Source organism: Equus asinus, chromosome 25 (genome assembly GCF_041296235.1).
Source record: "Equus asinus isolate D_3611 breed Donkey chromosome 25, EquAss-T2T_v2, whole genome shotgun sequence".
Lineage (NCBI taxonomy): Eukaryota > Metazoa > Chordata > Mammalia > Perissodactyla > Equidae > Equus > Equus asinus.
Genome location: NC_091814.1, coordinates 52,029,151 through 52,052,069, shown reverse-complemented (window position 1 = coordinate 52,052,069; position 22,919 = coordinate 52,029,151). Strand labels below are relative to the sequence as shown.

The 22,919-nt window shown below is 36.2% G+C and overlaps 1 protein-coding gene across 3 annotated transcripts in view; it reads right to left on the bottom strand.

Moving 5' to 3' along the window:
- The window catches only part of NME7 (NME/NM23 family member 7), a 227,262-nt gene that overhangs the window by 73,885 nt on the left and 130,458 nt on the right, over nucleotides 1-22,919 (bottom strand). For 2 of the 3 annotated variants that reach the window (XM_070497395.1, XM_070497396.1), the window contains exon 10: nucleotides 21,021-21,122. In XM_070497395.1, the coding sequence (XP_070353496.1) occupies nucleotides 21,021-21,122 (102 nt within the window). Of the gene's footprint in view, nucleotides 1-16,697; nucleotides 16,767-21,020; nucleotides 21,123-22,919 lie in introns of all 3 variants that reach the window. The other variant, XM_070497394.1, reaches the window with a different exon arrangement.

Below are 22,919 nucleotides of genomic sequence, written 5' to 3'. Positions count from 1 at the left end.
TTTTATCTACCTTTTTAAGTTTTGCTAATTTACTGGTTTAAGAAAATTATATCAGTGTGTTTTAATATGCATTTCCCTGATTAACATGGCTAAGCATGTTACAGGAAACAGATATCTTTCTGTGAATTGTTCCTCATTGTTTTGTTGTTTTTTCTTCTTTTTTGTCTTCCTCAAGTATAGAATTATAACCAACCAAGCTTTAAATACATCAAATGTTAAAGGAAGGCAGAGAATGAGTACTGAAGAAATTTCCCTGTTCTTTAGCTGGTTGATTGTCCAAAGAGATGAAGATGACTGTTTAGGCCAAAGAGACCCACCCTGATCAGACAGGAGGCCCAGTTAAAATCACTTCAGGTGTTTGCCCAGAGCATTGTCTCGTAACATTGGCAAAATCTTCTTAAAAGAAAATATATACACATACACAGTGGAAGTTCTGTTAACTAATCTCAGTTCACAGACTCCCAATTACCCACTGCTATAGCGTCATTCCCTTTGTGACACATATTGACTGATGTGACGAGCTCACAGATGTCCATGGCAGTCAGCTACCTTCTGGTAGCACAAGCGTATCTCTTGAAGATCTGTACAAGCAGCCCTCCTTCTGAGAACTTCAAAAGTTAATTAAGAGAACCTTAGTCCTCATTAGGTCTTGAAAGCTGCAGGACAAACCAAGATATGCTAGAAGGAAGTGGTTTGAAGACGGAGCTTACATGTGGGAACGGACTTAAATTGAGCAGATGACCTAGAAAAAAGTCTCAATATTGTTGTCCATCCTTAGTCCCTATAAAAAGATCGGCAGCTCCTTTTCTGAGGTATTCTCTGAGCCTGGAGAAGGGGGGGACAGCAATACCCTTCTTGCCATCACCGAGCCAGAGCTATCACGTCTGTGGCTCCTTCCCTAAGGAAAACCTCCGACTTACTGTTGTAGGCTTTGGAATTAGACGGAGTTCAAATCTGTGAGTTCAAGTCTGTCAGTGTGTGACGTTAACCTCTCAAAACCTCAGTTTCCGCATCTGGACACTGGAATAAATGTACAGGATTGCTGGGAGAATTAAATGATATAATGGCTTTTAGTGCTTGGCAAATACAAATGCTTCATTAATGTGAATATTATCTGTCACCACTGGTCCCCCTTTAGAATGTCACATCTGTTTAAATGGCTTGCTCACTTAAAAATTTTAAATACAGCAAAACTGATAGGTTTCAGATCTTCTTACAAAGGGACTGGACTGATATACGGTATGAGAAAAAAATGCTTCTGGTAATTGAGGGACCCTGCTAGTGCATGTAATATTCCTGTTCCCAAGAAGGAATTTTATTCTGTGAGTCTTTTCATTTACTCGGGTGAATCAGCAAAGAAACAAATGGAGGATCAATCAAAAGTAACTTACAAGATTCAGGCTGCTGAAGGTCAATTGTAGGAGATGGAAACAAAAATGATAGAAGAGACATGAAAATGGGTTAAAAGCTGTGAATATAGAACTTAAGTTATGAATTAATAAAAATAGCAGGCCAAAGTAAGCTGAAAACAATATGCAATTAAACCAGCTAAAAACAATTTATATAATTTATAAAACCATAGGATCTAGCATAAAACCTCAGAGGGCTAAAAAGGTAAAGTAGGTAATAGCAAAAAGTCCTAAACTTATGGGAACAAAGCAATTTCTCTAGACAAGAGCAGTCCAATAGAACTTTCTGCAATGGTAGAAATGTTCTATAGTCTATGCTATCCAATACGGTAATCTTTAGCCACATGTCATTACTAAGCACTTGACATGTGGTAGTGTGACTGAAGAATTAAATTTTTAATTTTATTTAACTGTAATTATTTTAAATATAAATAGCCATCTGTGGCTAGTTAGTGCCTACTGTACTGGATAACACAGCTGTAGACAGAAGTAGCTCCCACAGCCCAATTCCAAGACAACTGTCTTCAGGGCTAAGAGGAGGCCTCTTCCTCTACTGCAGCGCTTATTAACTGTGGCCCCTTTGCAGTCTTCACGTAACTTCTCTCACCTGCAAAGAAGAAAGGAAGCCTCGCAGGACCACAAACATGAGGGTGAAATGATTTTCCTTCATTCAGTCTTTGACTCAGCTAGAAGAAGTAAAACTTTTTCACATGTATTCTACATGATACAAGATGGACCTCAAATAACCTTTTAATCGAAGAAAACCATGTGAAAATGACTCAGTCTTCCGTCTACCAGTCCCATCACTCTCTCTGCCCCTTCACCACAAGCTCGCTGACAGAGCAGTCCTAACCCCTCGGCGTCAGCGGCCGTTCTGTGTGCTCTCACAGTGCCATATGGTGACTATCTTAGGCCTGCCATACTTTTTAAAGGTCTGGTTTATTTGTTGCTTTCCCTGAAACCCCCACCACAGAAAACAGCTTGAGAGCAGATACTGTATTATTCACGAGTGTATTCCCAATGTATATTCCAACACGTCTTAAATAATCATTAATATTTGATTTATGAATGAATTGAATATACTATGCTTTCTCAAAATCTTTTGTTCATTCCACAGCACATTTGCAGCCTGGCTTCTGTCCTCACTATTCCACTGAAACTACTCTTACCATTTTCATCAAGACTTCTAAATATGCTAAGTTGGATACTTTTCAAACTCTATTCTTTCCACACCAAAGTCAATATGTCCCAAAATGGAATTCAATATCTCCCTCTTAAATTGATTTCTCCTCCTGTATTCTCTAGTTCAAGTAATGGTACTACTTACTATTACTCAAGTTGCCTAAGATAAAACAATGCTGAGTCACCCTTGACACTTCCTATACCACATTCAATTGACCTCTATGGATTCCACATTCCATGGATTCTCCATTCTTCCTTAACATGTTTTTAACCTGTTGTTTCTTCTCTACCTACACAGCCACTACCTTAGTTTAGGCCTTCAGAACTGCTTATCCACATTTTTTATAGGACCTTCTCTTTGCTTCCAGTCAAGCTGCCCTATAATGGGTCATCTACACTACCCTAATATTAACTTTTCTAAAATGAAAATATGATCACATAATTGCCTTGCTGAAAACTCACTAAATTCTCCCCACTCTCCACCTTCTACTCCCCAGCTTTGGGAATTAAATCCCAACTCTGGCATAATTTATAAAGCCTCTTCTAATATGGCCCGTGCCAACCCCTCTGCATGCATTGCCACTCCTTTGGAGTGGGACATGCAGTTGGAACTCAGGGTAAGACACATTAGTTGTATTCTGGCCAAAGGATCTAGGAATCTGACTCCTACCCAAGATTCTGGCTAATTCTCTCTAAAGTACCTGAGAGAAAATATGCACAAAGGAGTTAAAACTAAGCAATATAATACTTTATTGTTTGTTTTGACATCAACTCCAGCATAGTACTCCAATAATCGCAGCTAGACTATGGGTGAGGCTCGATATTTCTAAGCAAGGTCTGCTGGAATGGCCTAGATCAGCACTGTCCAATATGGTAGCCTCTATGTTACAGCCACTGTCCAATATTACAGCCACACGGGGCCATTAAGCACTTGATAGGTGGCTAGTGCAAATTGAGATGTGCCCTAAGCGTAAAATGAATGACAGATTCCAAAGACTCAGGAAAAAGAATAAGAATGTAAAATATACCATTAACAATTTTTATATTGATTATATCCTTATAATATTTTAGATATATTAGGTTAAATAAAATATATAATTAAAATTAGTGTCATATATTTCCCTTTAGTTATTTTAATATGGCTACTAGAAAATTTTAAATTACATATGCAGCTTGCGTTATGCTTCCACTGGATAACATTTGCCCAAAATCATCCAAACTGTGAGGCCTATTCTATATCTATTCTATCCCCCTCTTCCATTTCATTCCCTCAGTCTGAGAACTTACCATATCAGAGGGATGAAAAGTCACAACACAAGGAAACAAGACAAAGAAAGTAAAAAGTATTAGCCCCATGGCCTTCTCCTCTTTGATATATTTCAGAAAACAAAAGACTGACATGTACATTTGAATCAATTCCAAGGTGTAGCACCTTTGTGCTGGTTGCACGTCCTCACCTGCCACAGCCGAGAGCTCCACTCTGATCTGCAACGTGAGCTGCCTCCTCCAGGCACCCGCAGGGGAAATGTGCCGCAGGCTTACAGTCTCCTTTTCTACACCCACCACCACCACCACCAAAAGCTTTAAGGCATACTTGATTTTACTGAAGCTTTGGGAAGAAAAAGAGGACTTATACTCCAGAAACACAAATATCTTAGACTTAAATTTTAGAAATTCTATTCTGCAAATCCCTTCACTCACCCAGCCTCTGCACTTGGCTCCAAGTGCATCTTTTCCCAGGCTCCAGCCTCTGTTGATGGCTTGAGTTCTCTCTTCCCTTTATGTCCTACCCCCAAATTGCTAGTCATTCCTTATACTGAACACTTTAGTTATACTTTTAGTTTCTTATCACATTCCCACTTATTCCCCCAGAGCCTCACCTACTTACCTTCATACATTAAAAGACCTATGCACATCTTTCTCCATACAAACCACTTCCCACGTGAAAAGAAATACTAGTATTGGTTATTAAGGTACGTTTTTTTTAATTTTTATTTTTAGTTGTTGTAGTTTTTTTTTGATGTATATTATACCCCAATGACAGAGCAGCTTGCCTCAAAGCTTCTCAGAGACAGGCAACCACCCTAGGAAAGGAGAAAAACCCTCTGCAGAGAGTATAGCCGGGCCCTTTTCCAATAGAAATGAGTGGCCCCACTTCTTATCACTAATACCAATGGAAAGAGAAAAAAAAGGCAAGAGACCAAGATTACAGATTGTGTGAGCGATACCACTTTGGAAAGCAACTCTTTCCTTAAGATAAGTGCCCTGGATCTTGAATACAAGTCCTCTTCCTATAAGAGTGAAATTTCTTGCCCAAGATCCAGACTTGCCTGAGGGTAGTAATAGCGAAGGCAGATGGCAGGAGATTTGATCTCCCATTAGGAGCCAGCTCAAACCATGGTCTCTCACCCTACAGTGATAAAAAGGATCTCTTTATTTCTCTGGAACCTTCCTTCCTCACCTAGCCAAATTTTACTCAGTCTTTAAATTACACCTCCAGGCTTCATTTACTCAGGGAAGTCTTTCCTGAATAGTCTCTTCTTTGGAAGCCCATCCCACCTCCTCTCTTCCCAACACTGGCTGGGTTGGGTATTCTTTCTATGTACTTCATTAGCATCCTGTACTTCTCTCAAAGATAGGCATTATCATTTCTGATTGAAATTTATTTGTCTGATTCTCCCATTAGACTGAGAGCCTCCTTGAGGGTCCCAACTGTGTATTACTCATCTTTGAATCCCTAACTGATAAGCATTACATCAGGTTCATGGCAAGTTTTCAGTAAATGCTTGAAATTATGAATAAAGAGTAATAGTTGAAATGAACAAGTTAATATTCATTTTAAATCTCCCATTCTGAAACATGTACCAATCTCCACCTTAAATGATAAAGAAGCTACAGAAACTTGACAGAATGCAGGTTAGGAAGATCCTCTGAGATAGGTTTTCCTTACTTTCCTTTCATTTTGATTCTCATCCTTCATGAAAGATTTTCATCAGTCATAACTTTAAGTTGCTACTTCCATTTCAGTTCTGCATGTTTTCCCAAACTCTGCACTTTAGCTTTCAATCCCATGTGTTGTTTTGGGAAATGGGCCTCTACTTAATATCCCTACCTGTAAACAAATTCCAATGAAAGGTTAACTTAAAAAGCAAATAAAGACAGTTTTTAAAACTGACATTTTTAGAACCGAAGCTAAGTAACCTTCTTTGGAGAGGGGCAGAAGAAGTTTAACTGTACTTCACCTGAACTTTTATAACTTAATACAACATCCATTTAAAACTTCTTCTTAAACGAATGTGAATAGTTAAACCTTCGTTGTAGTTTGCTTTTAAGAGATATCATGCAATAATGAGGTAAGTTTTTTGCAGTGGTCTCCCACCTCAGTTTGCCTGGGACTGACAGATTTCAATCTCTGCTCCTTTGGTGCTAAACCTGAAAGAGTCCTGGGCAAACTAGGACAGTGTTGGCCACTCTGCCTGGTACACAACATTGAGATAAGTGGTTCTTGTTTTTTCTGTTAGAGAAATGATTCTTCATTCAAAACATGATAATTTACAACAGGATTATTTTTAATTGCTGAATCACTCAATAGGTATTGTAGGTTATTACATACAAATCACTTTGAATTAAATAAATTACTATCATAAAATTTTTGCATACTACTCTACATTCTTATTGTACTTGGAACACTTTCAATTTTCTTACTTTAAAAATGCACTTAAGCCACTTAATGCTTTCTGAAAATGTATTTTTTATTTTTGTATTTGCTGAAATCAATAAAATGCTTATAAAACAATTAAGTTGATTAGCCTAAGAAAAATGTTTCTTGTATTTTTACTATAAACTAGCAATAGAAGTCTTTGGCCTGCTTTAATCTGTGAATATGCCTGTTATCTCTGGTCAGGCATAAATGCCTTCTCTAATCGTTGTTATGTACTAAACTGACAAGGAAGGAACAGGCATTCACCTCCACTCATCTCATCAATAGACTGAGACCAAACCAGAGCAAAGCGAAGAAAATTCTGTTCCATTCTATTTCCATCCCTTAGAACTAAGGATTCCTCCAAATCCTTTCTCTAGGATTTCACTGATTTTAATCTTTATCCACTAGAGATAAAGAGAAGGAAAGGGTAAGCAACCGAGTAAACACCACCTGGTAAACAACTCAGCATGTCCACTGCTACCATCCTGGTCCAAGTGACCATCATCTTGGGCCTGGATTACAACTTCTCCTGTAGTATCCCTTTAGAACATTCTTAATACAGCAGTCAGAATGCTCCTTTTAAAAGCCTGATCATGTCACTATTCTGCTCAAACTCTTTAAAAACTTACGGTCTCACACAGAGCAAAAGCTAAAACTATTACAAGGGTCTACAAAATCTGCCCAAGCCCTTATCTCTCTGACTTTCTCTCCCATTTTGTTCATTCCTTGGAATTCCCAGATTACCTCAAGGAAGCTCTTCTCCCAGGGCCTTCACATTGGCTGTTCCCTCCGCGTATGATGCTCCCCATTCAGAAACTGGCATGGTTGGCTTTTATCCCTTCAAGTCTTTTCATAGACATCACCTTCTCATTGAGACCTTCTCTGATGACTCCAATTTAAAACAGAATCCTATCTATACATCCTTAATTCCAGTCTCATTTCCTTCCTTTATTTTTCTCCATATGAAATACTATGCATTCTATTTTTTTCTTTGTTTATTATCTGTCTCCAAGTAGAATATAAGCTTGGTGCTCTGTGAGGAGATTCTCTGTCTCTCTGGCTCTTCCCTCTCCCTCCCTCCTCCCACTGCTCACACATACACACATACTTGTGTTATTCACTGGTGTATCGCCAGTACCCAGAACTGTGCTTGGCACACAGTTGGCATTCAAATATTTATGGATGAATGAATGACTGAAGGGTAACTAAGAAGTCCCTTCAGTCAGTTTCTCTTTCCTCATCAACTTCATGGGGTCTAAACCTCCAAAATTGGAATAGTTTCTCTTTTAAGACAAAAATAATGCATTCTGCTTAAAAAAAGAAAAGGAAAAACCATAGTCATAATAAATTAATTCTGAGTAGTAATTTGCATCTCAGTGTGACTGAATTTACCAGATCTGATTAGAGACATTGTTCTGTTAAGAAAGTAGAGGAAGCCTAGGACTTCCTGGGACCGTGGAGAAGGGAGGAAGGAGACAAGGAATACAATCTGTTTCTTTTACACTTTTCAGGGAGGCTATCCTTGACTTAAGGGACAATAATATTTTATTATTTACTTATTTTTAAGCTTTAAGGACCCCACATTTTATTTTTATTTTGAAACAATTGTAAACTTAGAGAAAAGTGCAAAGTACAGAGAATTTTTTTTGCTATAAACCATTTGAAAACAAGTTGCCAACCTGATACTCCATTACACCCAAATATTTTAGTGTGCATTTCCTACAAATAAGTATAGTCTCCTATATAACTACAATACAATCATCATACTTAGACGCCACTGAGGTTTCACCAATTATCCCAATAATGTCCAAACATATTCATCCATTTACTTTTTCTACCATCAACAATTTGTCAAGTGCTTTCCACATTATAAGTACTCTGCTAGGTGCTAGAAATACCAAGATGAATAAAATAGATCTTACAGGCAATCTTTAAGGAGTAGACAGACAGTAAATAAATAAGTACAGTAAAATTTAACAGGTGATGAAAATAGTATATATAGGGTCAAGTGAGAGTACAAAACAGGAAGTGGTAAATTGTGTCTGACACTGGAGTAACCAGGAAATAATTCTCAGATGCTTGTACAAGAGTTGACGTGGTATCCACGCCAATTAGAGAAGAACATATAAACAGAGATGCAGTGAAGAAAGACACTGGTTTATTGAGGAAGAATAAGCAGTTTGATATCACTGGAGAGTCGAGTACAAACGTGGAGGATAGAGGAGAGACTAAACATTGCAGTAAGAGATGAGACTAGAAGTAGTAAGAGATGTATCACGGAGGTCTTTGCATGCCTTCCTATGAAAGGTGAACTTTGGCTGTAAGCAATAGAGAGCCACGGCAGGGCTTTAAGCTGAGGAGTATTAATTCTCTATTTATATTTTAGGAGTGCTGCATCAGGAACGCTGATGGTGCATGTGAAGGGTAAGACACTGTAAATTGGAAAAAATTTAAGAGACAATAGAAATAACGAGGTTAAGCAATAAACTAAGTAGCAGTGGGGATGAAGATAAGGAGACAGATACTTAGATACAAAAGAAGTATATGTTATGGACTTGGGACACAAATAGATGTGGTGGGATGAAGGAAAGAAGCGAATTTCAGATGATTCTCCAGTTTCCAGGTGGCGTGATATTAATGACATCCATAACTATAGGAGAATGTGTGAGAGGAGGAAGAAATATGTAGGAAACATGGAGTTTTAGAAACGCATGGGCCACAGGAGAAGGTAGGGGCTTGAGTTATGGATTTTGGAGTCATTGGCATATTAATTGGTAGATAATGTACTGTTATATTAATATTAATGGCATCAACCAGGGAGAGCTTATAGACTTTGAAAGAAAAAAAAAGGATGAGGTCCTCAGAACACTCTCATTTAAAGGACAGGTAGTTAAAGAGTTTAGCCAAGAGGACCAAGATAAATGAGTCAGAGAGATAGGAGGAGAAGAAGGAAAGAATGATTCTCACAGAACTTAGTGCAGGGACTTCTGGCTTCCAGTCACAAGAATTTGCTTGTACTGGATAAATATACAGAAAATTAAAAACTCTACTGTCCCCAAACTCTAGATTTTATATATATATATATACAAATTGGAGAGGACTGAAGAATCAAAAGATTCAACCCTCGAAAGAAAGAAACCACACTGAGATTTATTATATATATATGTTTTCCCATGAGATTACTCCACAGTCAATGTGACAGAGCTCAAGCAGAAAACCTCAGTATTATTGGCCTCAGGAATAGAGGATGGAGTCTGGGACAGCCAGAGCAGCTGGAAAGTGAGTGTGGCAAAATCCTAGGAGGAGGGAGCCAAAAAAAAAATCTATGGGTAAACTTCCTTCAAATCCTTGACTGATCCCTGAACTATGCATGAGTGGGGCAAGATCCCCAAGAGGGAAGGGAAAAACAACAGTCAGAAAGCTGAACCAGCTAAGTAGAGTTTCCACAGCTATTCACTGCAGGGAAGAATGTGGAGTTTGAATCTGTCAAGGTAGAAGGCTTGGTAAACACCCTCAATTGGGTTTTCAATTGAAACCTCAAAGCATCATGCCTTAGGAAAAAACATCAGGCCAGGACTGAGGGAATGACAAAACAGACCCACTCTGACAAAGCCTAAGAAAGATATAACTGTCTACCAGAACTAAACCCAACACACTTCATAAGAAGATAACAGAATCCAGAGTTTGCATAACAGATTTTACATAATGTTCCAATATATAACCACAAATTACTAGATTTCCAAAGCAGTATGTGATTCATAGTCAAGAGAAAAATCAGTCACAGGTCCACAGACTCACAGACAAACCAGATGTTAGAATTAGCAGTCAAGGACTTTAAAATAGTTATAATAAATAATAATAAATATGTTAAAGAAGCCATAGGAAAACATGGATATAGTGTGTGGAAAGATAGGGAGATTAAGGAAAGTTACATTCTTTGTAAAAACGAACCAAACATAAATCTTAAAACTAAAAATTACTATATCTGAAATTACAAACTAAATGGAACAGAAGAAAGAATCCATAAATTCGATGGTAAGTAGAAATAACCCAAACTGAAGCATTAAAAAAAAGATTTTAAAAAAATGTACAGACACTCAATGACTTGTATCACTTGATTACATATGTAATCAGAGTCACAGGACAGAAGAGACTAGGAAGGCTAAATATTTGAAGAAATATTAGCTGAAATTTTTCCAATTTGATTAAAAAGAGCAATCTTAAGATATAAGAATCTCATTGAATACCAACAGAATAAATACAAAGAAAACTACAATAAGGCACTAACAGTCAAACAGTAAAAAACTGAAGATAAAGCCACACACTGATTAATATTATGTGTATTGGTATAAGAATTGATATACTGATTAATGCAACTTAAATCAATAGAAAACAAAAAGAGAATTCAATAAATGATGCTATCACAATTGGTGAAACTTGGAGGAGTGAGGGAGTCAGATTTTCATCTTGGACCACAACCAACAACAAAAAATTCAAATGCATCAAATAATTAAATGTAAAGAGTGAAACCACAAAACTATTAGGAAAAAATATACTTCTCTAATGAGGAAGTATCATCAAAGTTTTTGTAAAAGCAACAACCATAAATGAAAAATTAACAGATTTCACTACATATTAAAATCTTCTCTACATTAAGTAAATTAAAAATTAAACTGGGAAAATATTTGAAATAGAACTCTAATATACAAACAGCACATTAAAATGATGAAAAACAGTAGAGAATTGATCAAAGGACATTATAAGACAATTTACAACATGAGATATATAAATAGCCAATAAATATGTAGAAGGTTAATCTTTATAAATAATTAATATTAAAACAATGAAATCACAATTTAACCTATTAGAAATATTTTAGCTTAATAATCTTCAATCTTCATAACTATACATTCTTATACATTGCTGGCAGGAATGTAAATTGGAACTGAAAGTAGGTGAGTAAGCACCCGGCTTCCCCAGCTGTGCAGGATGACGCCAAAGAAGCCCATTTCTCTCTCACCCCATTCAGGCTACTGAATTGTTAGCTGCATGACTAGAGGGTGGGAACAGCTGGAAAAGTAGCAGATAGGACTAGTGGAGAGAATTAAAAGGACATGAATCCTAAAAACTGTCACAGACTTCATCAAGAAGCCTGCACATGAGCTCCTAGAGACACCCCACCTGCACATCCCACCAACTAGCCCACAGGCACCATCAGCACGCTCCCTCACTCACACACACCTCCCACCCTATGGCCAGCTCCCTGTGTCCATTCCCAACAGCAGCAGAGAGAGAAAGCTTTGGCAGACAGCACAAAGCTGGTAAGAATTTGTGAGCCAGGGAGAGACCACAGACTTGAGCTTTAGTAGCACCTTTAGAAAAATAAAAGAGAGGCTTCCAGCACCTGATATGGTGCATTGCAAGATCAAGAGAAGGCATACAAGTTTAAAAATTCTGCCAAAAGACGGAGTAATAAGTGTGGAGCAGGTGCATCCATACAAGTTCTGAGAAAGCCTAGAATCCCTAGCAGGGCTGACAAAAGATATTTCTCTCCCAAAGGCAGTAAGTAAAAAAGGAAGGAGGTGACTGCTACTTCAAATGCGAAGTCAGCAACACAAAACTTCAAGGAATATGAAACATGAATGAAACATGACACAGCCAGAGGATCACAACAATCTTCCAGTAACTGATCCCAAAGACATAGAGACCTGCTATTTACCTGATAAGGAATTCAAAATATCTGTTTTAAGGAAGCTCAATGAGCCTCAAGAAAACACAGAAAGATGATTCAACAAAATCAGGAAAACAATACAAACAGAAAATGAGAACTCTAACCAAGAGGCAGAAATCATAAAAAAAGAAAACAGAAATTCTGGAGCTGAAGAATACAATGAATGAAATAAAAAAAAAAAAATGCACTAGAGAGCATCAGTATCAGAATGCATCAAGCAGAAGAAAGAATCTGTGAGTTAGAGGACAGGAACTAGGAAATTACCCAGTTAAAGGCAAACAAAGAAACAAGGATGAAAAGAGTGAAGAAAGTCTACGTGACCTATGCATACCATCAAAAGAAATCATTTGCAAAGTATTGGTAGTCCCAGAAGGAGAAGAGAGGAAGATCGGGGTAGAAAGCTTATATAAAGAAAGAATGGTGGGGAACTTCCTGGATCTGGGGAGACATTTTGATATCCAAGTTCATGAAGCTCATAGGTCACCAAATAAACTCACCTTAAACAGATCCTCTCCAGGACACATCTTAATAAAACTGTCAAAAATCAAAGACAAAAAAAAAGCAACTTAAGAGTAGCAAGAGTGAAGAAGCTTGTAACTTACATAGGGAACCCCAATAAGACTATCAATGGATTTCTCAGGAGAAGCCTTATAGGCCAGGAGAAAGTAGAATGATATATTCAAAGTGCTGAAAGAAAAACAGTGCTAACCAAAAATATACTATCCAGCAAAGCTGGATAAAGACTTTCTCAGACAAATAGAAGCTGATGGAGTTCATCACCCCTGGACCTGCCTTACAAGGAGTGCTGAAAGGAGTTCTTCAGGCTGAAATGAAAGAGTGCTAAGTAGTAATGTGAAAAAATACAACACACTGGTAAAGATAAGCATATAGTCAGATTCAGAATACTCTAATACCATAATGCAGTGGTATGTTAACCATTTTAGTATAATGTTAATGGATAAGAGTATTAAAAATAACTATAGGTACAATAATTTGTTAATAAATCCACACTATAAAGAGAGGAAAATTGTACACCAAAAACATAAAAGGGGGGAATAAAATGATAGAGTTTTTACATGTAAAGTTAAGTTGTTACTAGCATAAAATAGACTGTTATATCTTTAAGATGTTTATGTAATGCTCATGTTAACCACAAAGCAAAAACCTACAGTAATTCACAAAAGAGAAAGAGAAGGAAACAAAGCATATAACTATGAAAAATCATCAACACATGAAGGAAGACAGCAAAAGAGGGAAAAAGGAATGTGTGAATTACAAAACAGCCAGAAAACAATTAATAAGATGGCATTAGTTAAAGGATAGTTAAATCCTTAACTATCAATAATTACTCAATGTAAGTGGATTGAATTTGCCAATCAAAAAGCATAGAGTGGCTGGATGGATATAAAAACAAGACCAAACTATAGACTGTCCACGAGAGACTCTGTTCAGCTTTAAGGACACACATTGGCTCAGAGTGAAAGGATGGAAATGATATTTCATATGCAATTGGAAACCAAAAGAGAACAAGGGTAGCAACAGACACTACCAAAACAACAGAAAAGATCAATGAAACCAAAAGTTGGTTTTTTGAAAGAAAAAACAAAGCTGAAAAAATTTTAGCTAAATTACTGAGAAAAAGAGAGAAGACTCAATAAATAAAATCAGAAATGAAAGAGGAGACAATACAACTGATACCACAGAAATATAAAGGATCATAAGTTTACTATAAACAATCATTGCAAACAAACTGGATAACCTAGAAGAAATGGATAAATTCCTAGAAATATAAAACCTACCAGGGCTGAATCATGAAGAAACAGAAAATCTGAGCAGACCAATAATAAAGAGATTGAATCAGTAGTCAAAAATCTCCCAACAACGAAAAGCCCAGGACCAGATGATTTACCTGGTGAAATCTATGAAATATTTGAAGAAGAATTAATACTAATCCTGTCAAACTCTTCCAAAAAATTAAAGAGGGAGGAAACACCACCAAACTCATTTTATGAGGCCAGCCATTACCCTGATATCAAAGTCAGATAAGGATACAACAAGACAAGGAAACTAGGGGTCAATATCCCCAATGACTATAGAGGCAAAATTTTTCAACAAAACATTAGCAAACTGAATTCAACAGCCCATTAAAAGACTCACACATCATGATCACGTGGGATTTATACCTGGAATGCAAGGTTGGCTCAACATACACCAATCAATAAATGTGATATATCACATTAATAGAATGAAACAAAAAAATCATATGATCATCTCAATAGATGGAGAAAAAGTATTTGAGAAAATATAAAATCCTTTCATGACAAAAACTTTCAACAAATTGAGGATAAAAGAAATGTATATCAATATAATAAAGGCCATATATGGTATGCCTAAAGCTAACTTCATACTCAATGGTGGAAAATTGAAAGGTGCAAAACCTGGGCTGCTGAAGCAGAGCATGCGAACTTAACCACTACACCACTGGGCCAGCCCCCCAACCTTTTCTTTCTCAGGATATATAATTTCTAGATATTTGGTGGTTCTATACAAATTTTATGATTGCTTTTCTGTTTCTGTGAAAAATGCCATTGGGATTTTGATAGGGATTACATTTAATTGACAGATGGCTTTGAGTAGTGTGGACATTTTAACAATATCCATTCTTCCAATTCATGAACATGGGATATCTTTCCATTTGTTTGTGTCTTCTTCATTTTATTTCATTAAAATCTTATAGTTCTCACTGTACAGATCTTTCACCTCCTTGGTTAAATTTATTCTTAAATATTTTATTGTCCTTGATGCTATTGTGAGTAGGGTTGTTTAATTTCTTTTTTTTCAGCTAGATCATTGTTACTGCATGGGAACACAACTGATTTCTATATGTTGGTTTTGTATCTTGCAACTTTACTGAATTTATTGATTAGTTCTAGCAGTTTTTTGGTAGAATCTTTAGGATTTTCTAATATAAAATCATATCATCTGCAAACAAAGATAATTTTACTTCTTCCTTTCTGATTTGGGCACCTTTTATTTCTTTTTCTTACCTGATTACTCTAAGACACTCATTACTATGTTGAATAGATGTGATGAGATTGGTCACCCATTTCTTGTTCCTTATATAGAGGAAGATTGGCAACAGATGTTAGCTCTGGGCCAATCTTCCTCACAAAAAAAAAAGGAAAAAGAAAAATAAAGTTGGAGTCATCACACTTCCTGATTTCAAATTCTACTGCAAAGCTATAGTAATTAAAACAGTGTTGTACTGGCATAAAAGCAGATACATAGACCAATGGAAAGAATTGGTCAAGCCGAGAAATAAATGCTCGCGTATATGATCAACTAATACTTGACAAAGGAGCCTAGAATACTCAATGGGGAAAGGATAGTCTCTTCAATAAACAGCGCTGGGAAAACAGAATCATCACATGTAGAAGAATGAAACTGGACCCCTATCTTATACCACTCACAAATAGCAAAAAGAAATAAGTGGGACTACGTTAAACTAAAAAGCTTCTGCACAGCAAAAAAACCCAATCAACAAAATGAAAAGCCTAATAAATGGGAGAAAAATATCTACATATCATTTATCTGATAAGGAGTTAATATCCAAAATACATAAGGAACTCACACAACTCAATTGCAAAGAAAACCCAAACAATCTGAGTAAAAAATGAGCAGAGGACTAAATAGACATTTTTCCAAAGAAGACATACAGATGGCCAACAGGTACATGAAAAGGTGCTCAACATCACTATCAGGGAAACACAAACCAAAACCACAATGCGATACCACCTCCTGCCTGTTACAATGGCTGTTATCAAAAAGACAAGAGATAAGTATTGGCAAGGATGTGAAGAAAGGGAACCCTTGTGAACTGCTGGAGGGAATATAAATTATAACAGCTACTATGGAAAACAGTTTGGAGGTTCCTCAAGAAATTAAAAATAGCACTACCACATAATCCAATAAACCCACTGCTAAGTATATATCCAAAGGGAATGAAATCAGGCTCTTGAAGAGCTGTCTGCACTTCCATGTTCACTGCAGCATTATTCAGAGGAGCCAAGACATGCAAATAACCTCAGTGACTCTCTACAGATGAACGGATAAAGAAGACTTGGCGTATATATAGATATATATATAAAATATATTATTCAGTCATGATAAGAAAATCTTGCCATTTGCAATAAGACGGATGGAACATGGGGGCATTATGCTAAGTAAAATAAGTCAGAAAGAGAAACCTAAGTACTGTATGATATCACTTACATGTGGAATTTAAAAATCTAAAAAGAGCCAAACCCAGAGAAACAGAGTAGAATGGTGGTGGGGGAAGGGAGAGATGTTGGTCAAGGGATACAAACTACCAGTTAGAAAGTGAGTAAGTTCTGGAGAGCTAATGTGCAGTATGGTGATTATAGTTAACAATATACTGTATTATATCCCTGAAAGTTGCTAAGAGAGTAGATCTTAAATGTCCTCACTCCGAAAAAGAAGAGGTAAGTATGTGAGGTGATGGAGGTGTTAACTAACCTGTGGCAATCATTTTGCAATAAATAAGTACATCAGGAGCCCAGCCCCGTAGCCAAGTGGTTAAAGTTCCACACACTCCACTTCAGCAGCCCAGGTTTGTGGGTTCGGATCCCAGGCATAGACCTACTCCACTCACCAGCCGTGCTGTGGCACTGTCCCACGTACAAAGTAGAGGAACTGGCACAGATGCTAGCTCAGGGTTAATCTTCCTCAAGCAAAAAAAAAAAAAAAAAAAAAAGAGGAGGATTGGCAACAGATGTTAGCTCAGGGCAAATATTCCTCAGAAAGAAGTGTATCAAATCAACACATTGTATACCTTAAACTTACACATTATGTGTTAATTATATCTCAGTAACACTGCAAAAAAAGAATGCTCAGTATAATTTGCTTATAGTTATGAAATTTGGGCACACAACTGCAAATGATATGAAAATTGTTAAAAAATTATTTCATACTATAAGATGACATATAGCCAATCTAGTAAAATTATATCCTTGAAAAATGTTTAATGACATGAGAAAATGCTCAATATTATATAGTTTATCATGAGCTAGAAAGCAGTATGTACACTTTGATCCCAATTTCATTTATAAAATTGGTAACTCTTGGTGATAGGATTATGGGCCACATTTTCTTTATTAAACTTTATTTCATTTCTAATTTTTCTACCATGGTCATATATTACTTTTACAACCACAAGAAAAAAAAAACATTATTTAAAAAATACAAGTTCAGAAGAATAAAGTCTTGAAGGGAAGACAGGAGGGGAAGGATAAAGATCAGGTGGAGAGTTTTAAAAGAGGAGAAAAATACATTTCTTTGGGACTGGAATGAGGAGATGAGCACAAGTACAGAAATAAACAAATGTCATGAAGGTGGAAATTTAAGAGGTCCTATTTTTCTCTATGAAATAGGAGATAATGCTATCATTTTGCGGAGAGAAGGATGAGTTGTAAAAGAGTTGGGGAAAATAATGAAGGTTTAAAAGAGCTATTATGAGAATTAGCAGAAAGAGAAGAATAGAGGAATGAAAAAAGATTTCTGGGGGGCACAACTGGCCCAGCTTTGTTTGGAGATCATAATGTCTATCAACATGAATCTAAACAACAGAATAACTCATCTCGTAGAACCTTTCAGTCCATGTATAAGAATGAGGTAGTCAGATGGTTGATTTGATCTAGGGTTAGTGTTTTCAGGGAGCGGCCAAAGGACAGAGAGTAAAGATCCTGAGAATGCTAATAAGAAGGATGATCAAAGAGATGAACAATGGTTCAAAGAGAAGGAAGTCAAAAAGTGGCAGTAGCGTCAGAAAATGGAAGGGTCCAAAGCCTGGAGGTTTCAGTCAAGTTAAAGATGCACTGTGAGGAGGATCAAGAGCCCAGGGGACCACAAAGCTATGACAGACATTACTATATTAGAGATTAAGTTTGCAGATGTATCTCTGCTCTCGATATCAACAAAATATAGAGGATGGCTGTGGAAGAAAACTGAAAAGTAGAATGATTAAAGATAATTGACAGAAGGAGTCTGTTGAGCTCTGAGGCCAAGTGTTGGGTGGATCTTTCATATGGATGTTCTTTTGCCCAAGTTGATAGTAAGAAGTGGGACGAAGAGAAGGACTATTATCAGGGTTTCAGTGAATGAAGGAACGTGACCAGGAAGTCAACAGATGACAGAAGCAACAGATAGCAGCTCCCAAGCATCTCTTCTCCAAGTTTACAACAATGTCCTACACAATCGTGAAAAAAGACTTGCATTTCAAAATACCACAGTACTTCTACTTTAGTCCTAAAATCAGTAAAGCCTACTAGACAATAGGTAAAATACCACTCTCACAATCAAATGAATGGAAAACGTCATTAAAATTTGAAGAGCTACTTTTCGTGTATGAAAATATTTGACTCAATTCAATCTGGAGATGGGGTAAAGGTTCCCAAAGTATGGGAGCAGATGAGGGTGGATGTTTGCTTGACAAAAAAAAAATCAGATTACCTTAAATAAGATCCTTTACATAAAATATTTCACAAACACATTTTTCACACCATAAAGGATATCTACGGCAGGTTATTTGGCTTGTCATGCCAGCCAGTCCAAGAACAAATACATTCCGCATAATTTTTCCAGACAATTTACCACTTCTTTGGTAACTTTTTCAGTTTCCTAATAGCTCAGCAGGAAAACTGCCAAGCTACTCAACAGTGAAATTCTTCAGCTACAGTCTTCAGGTGCAATCAAAGCTGCTTCCAGAGGCAAATCTGAAAGAGGTTTGCTGCCTAAATGGATATATTTAACGCAAGTGATGGTGAGTGAACGCTTCTCTAATTGTAAAGAAACTTGTGATAGTTTTTCTATTCTATGCAGTAGCCAACATTTTTCAAGCATCCTTATCAGAAAAATATGTATATACATCAGAATATGTACATATTTTTAATAGATTATATAAATGTACTCTTATCAGTCCATACATTAAATTTTATTACAACTTAATTTCTTTCTTACTTTTTACATAATAAATAAATAAAAATGGAACTGGAAAGTCTAATACTCCTCTACTCCCAGTGAACTGTCTTGTGCACCACTCCTCTTTGGAAAGAACTTCTAGAGAGACTGGAAGAAATTTTGTTCATACACAATGAGAGTTTCCCTACAGCTCTAAGACAACAGAGAAGAAGAATCCGCCAGTACACAGAAATCAACGATGAAAGTCCATCTGCAACATACATAGTTACAAAGTGGTCTTCTGGTCACTGTTAGGCTGAAAGTTCTTTTGAATCAACTTAAAAAGTAGTTCTACATCTTGAAAAGAATAAAGAAAAAAGGATCCACTTTGGTAGATAAAATACCTTTAAATAATGAGTATCAGATTTTAGGTATGCATACAAGTATAGCCAGTCAATTCATTAATTCATCAAATATTAATTACATGGCCACTATATGCCAGGCATTCTTCCAAGCACTAATAATATTTACATGTATTGTAACTCAGGGTCTCTGTTTAGATATGGGAATGACCACGCAGTGAAGAAATAAATTTCTAAATTATTTTAATATAACACAATACCTGAATAGATTGGCATACCTGGCAGTTTAAAGTCAGATTGATATTTAACTATCATTTCTACCTCCCAGAGCTGAAGCATAAATTCCTCAAAGATAAGGACTGTATTTATTTGATCATTAGTATAAACCTAGTGGCATCTACCACAGTGACAGGCATGTAGTAAGCATTCAATACCTATTTGCTGGAGGGGTGGGAGAAAAGGGAGAAATAAAGGGAGAAGAAGAAAATGAACCAAATGGAGTCTGAAATCAAACTGAAACAGCCATTTTACAGTCTCTAAAGCATAGTTTGACTATAACTACTAATGGTATTTCTTCTGATTTGAAAAGACCCATCAAAGGCACATGGTTCTGCTTGTAATTCTGTACCTGTACTTAGAAATTCAGGACCTAAGACTCAAGAGGAGAAACAGCCCAACATCACTCCCAACTCCTCATTTAAAAGTTAATTCACTTTCAAGTTTTATGATAAAATAAAAAGCATTTTTCTTATTATAAAAGTAATACAAGTACTTTAAAGAAAATTTTTAAAATATAGGAAAGTAGAACTTAACATTCATAATTCTACCACTCAAAGACAACCACTGTTAATAATTTATATGTTAAACTAGTACCAAATTTTAAAATCTCTGGGGTACAACTTTCTATAATGTGATAAGGGGCTCATAAATAACTAAACTTAAAAAAAAAACAGGGTAATTTCAGCTATGCTTAATGAGGAAAGACTTAGGACCTTGAAAGAGTTTCCAAACTAAGCTCTCATAAGATTATGAGCTCCTTAAGGAAAGATACGTTGTTCTAGTCATCTTTATTATGGCCCAGCCATGGGACCAAGCAGTAAGCCTGTACATACTATTCCTTGCACAAATGTTCATTGATTAAATATCTAGGAATAAAGGGAATCAGCAAATTTTTACCATCAGAACTCATCCTTTATGATTACTCACCTGCTAACTCCCCAATGACCTCATCTTCTGTCATTCACGGCCTTGTACTTTAGCTACAGTAAAAATAAAGAGCTTGGGGCAGCCCAAAAGTGATGCTGTTTTTATACATCTATAACTTCAATTGCATCACTTCCAACCTTCTTCATTTACCTAAGCTTGATAAATTTACTTAACCAGACAAGTTAGCATGAAAAAAACAATAAAATAAAATAAAATGCTACAGTAAATGCTTCTGCCCATTCTATATTGTTACTAGGCAAATAAAAATTTCACTTTTTCTTTGAATATTACATAAAAAATAAATTATGTGAAATGCTATTTGGAATAAAAACTTTTGTCTATTATATTCACTTTTGCATTATTCCTTTTAAAGAACAAACTAAAACTATCAAACCTGTTAAGATAGTTAATGGATAAAACAAACTTCATTAATATGTTAAACAATAACTTACAGGATCAGCAGGTCCACAGAATTCTCGAAATGTCTTTGTAGGATTATTTTGTTGAATCTCTATAGCCACGCAAGGGCCAGAATACATTTCTGTCACCATCTCCTATAATGCATAACATACAAGTAAAAAAAAAAAAATCAATAGAATTTAATAATCTTTTACTCCTCCTCTTTTAATTGTACCACTATTTTACTAATCTCAAAATATTAAGGTTATCTTTGACTTCTTCCCCACCTCTTCTACCCTGCATGCCAAGCAGTTCCCAAATTCTATTTTTCCTGCAAAAATATATTTTAGATATGTTCCCTCATCACCATTCCTACCACTACCACCATTTTAATGTAATGCTTTGCCATTTGACATCTCCGCTATTTGAAATGATCCTCTAGTACATCTTCCTTTCATGGGGCTCTCTCCTCTTGAACACAGTACTATCAAACGAACATTTCTAAAGATATAAATTCGAAAATCTTCCTTCCAAAGAGACTTAAAAATCATAATGAGTTCCAGCAATGAGGAAAAACAGGGACCACATTTATTCTATTAAACATCTAGAAACTAGACAATATATTTGAAACAATAGTTTTCAGACCCTGGATGACAGGCAGCAAGGTACTACGATCCCTGAGAAAAGGGAAACATAAGGTAAGCTGTATGATTGCCCCATCTTACTGCCTGAGGGCAGTTTCGAGACAGCGGGACGGGAGAAGAAACACAACAGAGCCCAAAATTCTCAGTAAAAGAGACAAAAGTTGGGGTTCAGGGAGGTCAATGTAGCTAGAACCCGTGGGACAGAATACAAGGGGGTGGGAGGAGTAATAAGAGAGCAGTAGCTACAGGGATCTGCAGAGAAGTTCACTTGGGTGTTTGGCTGAGTCTGTGGATGTATAGAGGAAACTACTGAAGGCCGAGAAAAGAACTACCAGAAAACAGTACATGAAATCATTCACAGAGAGGGCACAAGGCTGGGACAAGTTTGTACCTTTTCTTTTTTTTAAACTTAAGAAGAGACCCATGTTTATTATCTGATTTACATTTGACAAAGCAAAGGCAGGTGCACAAAGAGCTGTTTGACAGAGTCAAGCCCAGATATCCAACAGCAGTACTTCCCCGGCCACCCCAAGTTTGCACTTTTAAGAGCTGGAGTGAAAAGCCCTCATATGATACACAGGGCATCAGACGGAGTCCTCAGAAGGGGACTGCACCATCGTAGGTGGCCTAAATTAGCCTTAGATATGAGATGCTCTGTAGACATCCTATAAAGCTTAAAGGTAAGTCTTGAAGCGGCCCTACTGATCCCAAGTTACTTAACTGAGTGCCAGGACAAAGTCACTCTTCAAAGGAATATGACATACCATGTAAGACTATAAATTGATAATATCCAGCATCCAATAAAATTACCAGGCATGCAGAGAAGTAGGAAAATATGAACCATCACCAGAGGAAAGCTCAATAAAAAGATACAGACCCAGCAACGACAGAAATGATATAGTTAGATAAGACTGTTTAAATAGCTGTTTATTGCCTTCTATAAATAATTATTTGTAGAATTATTTCCTTCTAAAAAAAACATGATATAGAGAAAATTGATTTATAAAATATTTTAATCACATTTAATATTTATAAAATCAATTATAGTCATTTATGTTATGAAATTTTATTTATAAATATATTTATGAAAAACAATTTGTTATTACTTATAACTTTCTAGTTATTTATAAATATTATTTATATTTAATTATCTAAATAGCATAACTATATAATATAAATATAATTATAAACTATTCATAAAATCAATTATAGTTTACAGTTAAAGTAATTATATAATTATTTATTCTATAAGTTATTATTCTATAATTATAGAATTAATTGTAGAAGGTAAACATAGGAATGACACAG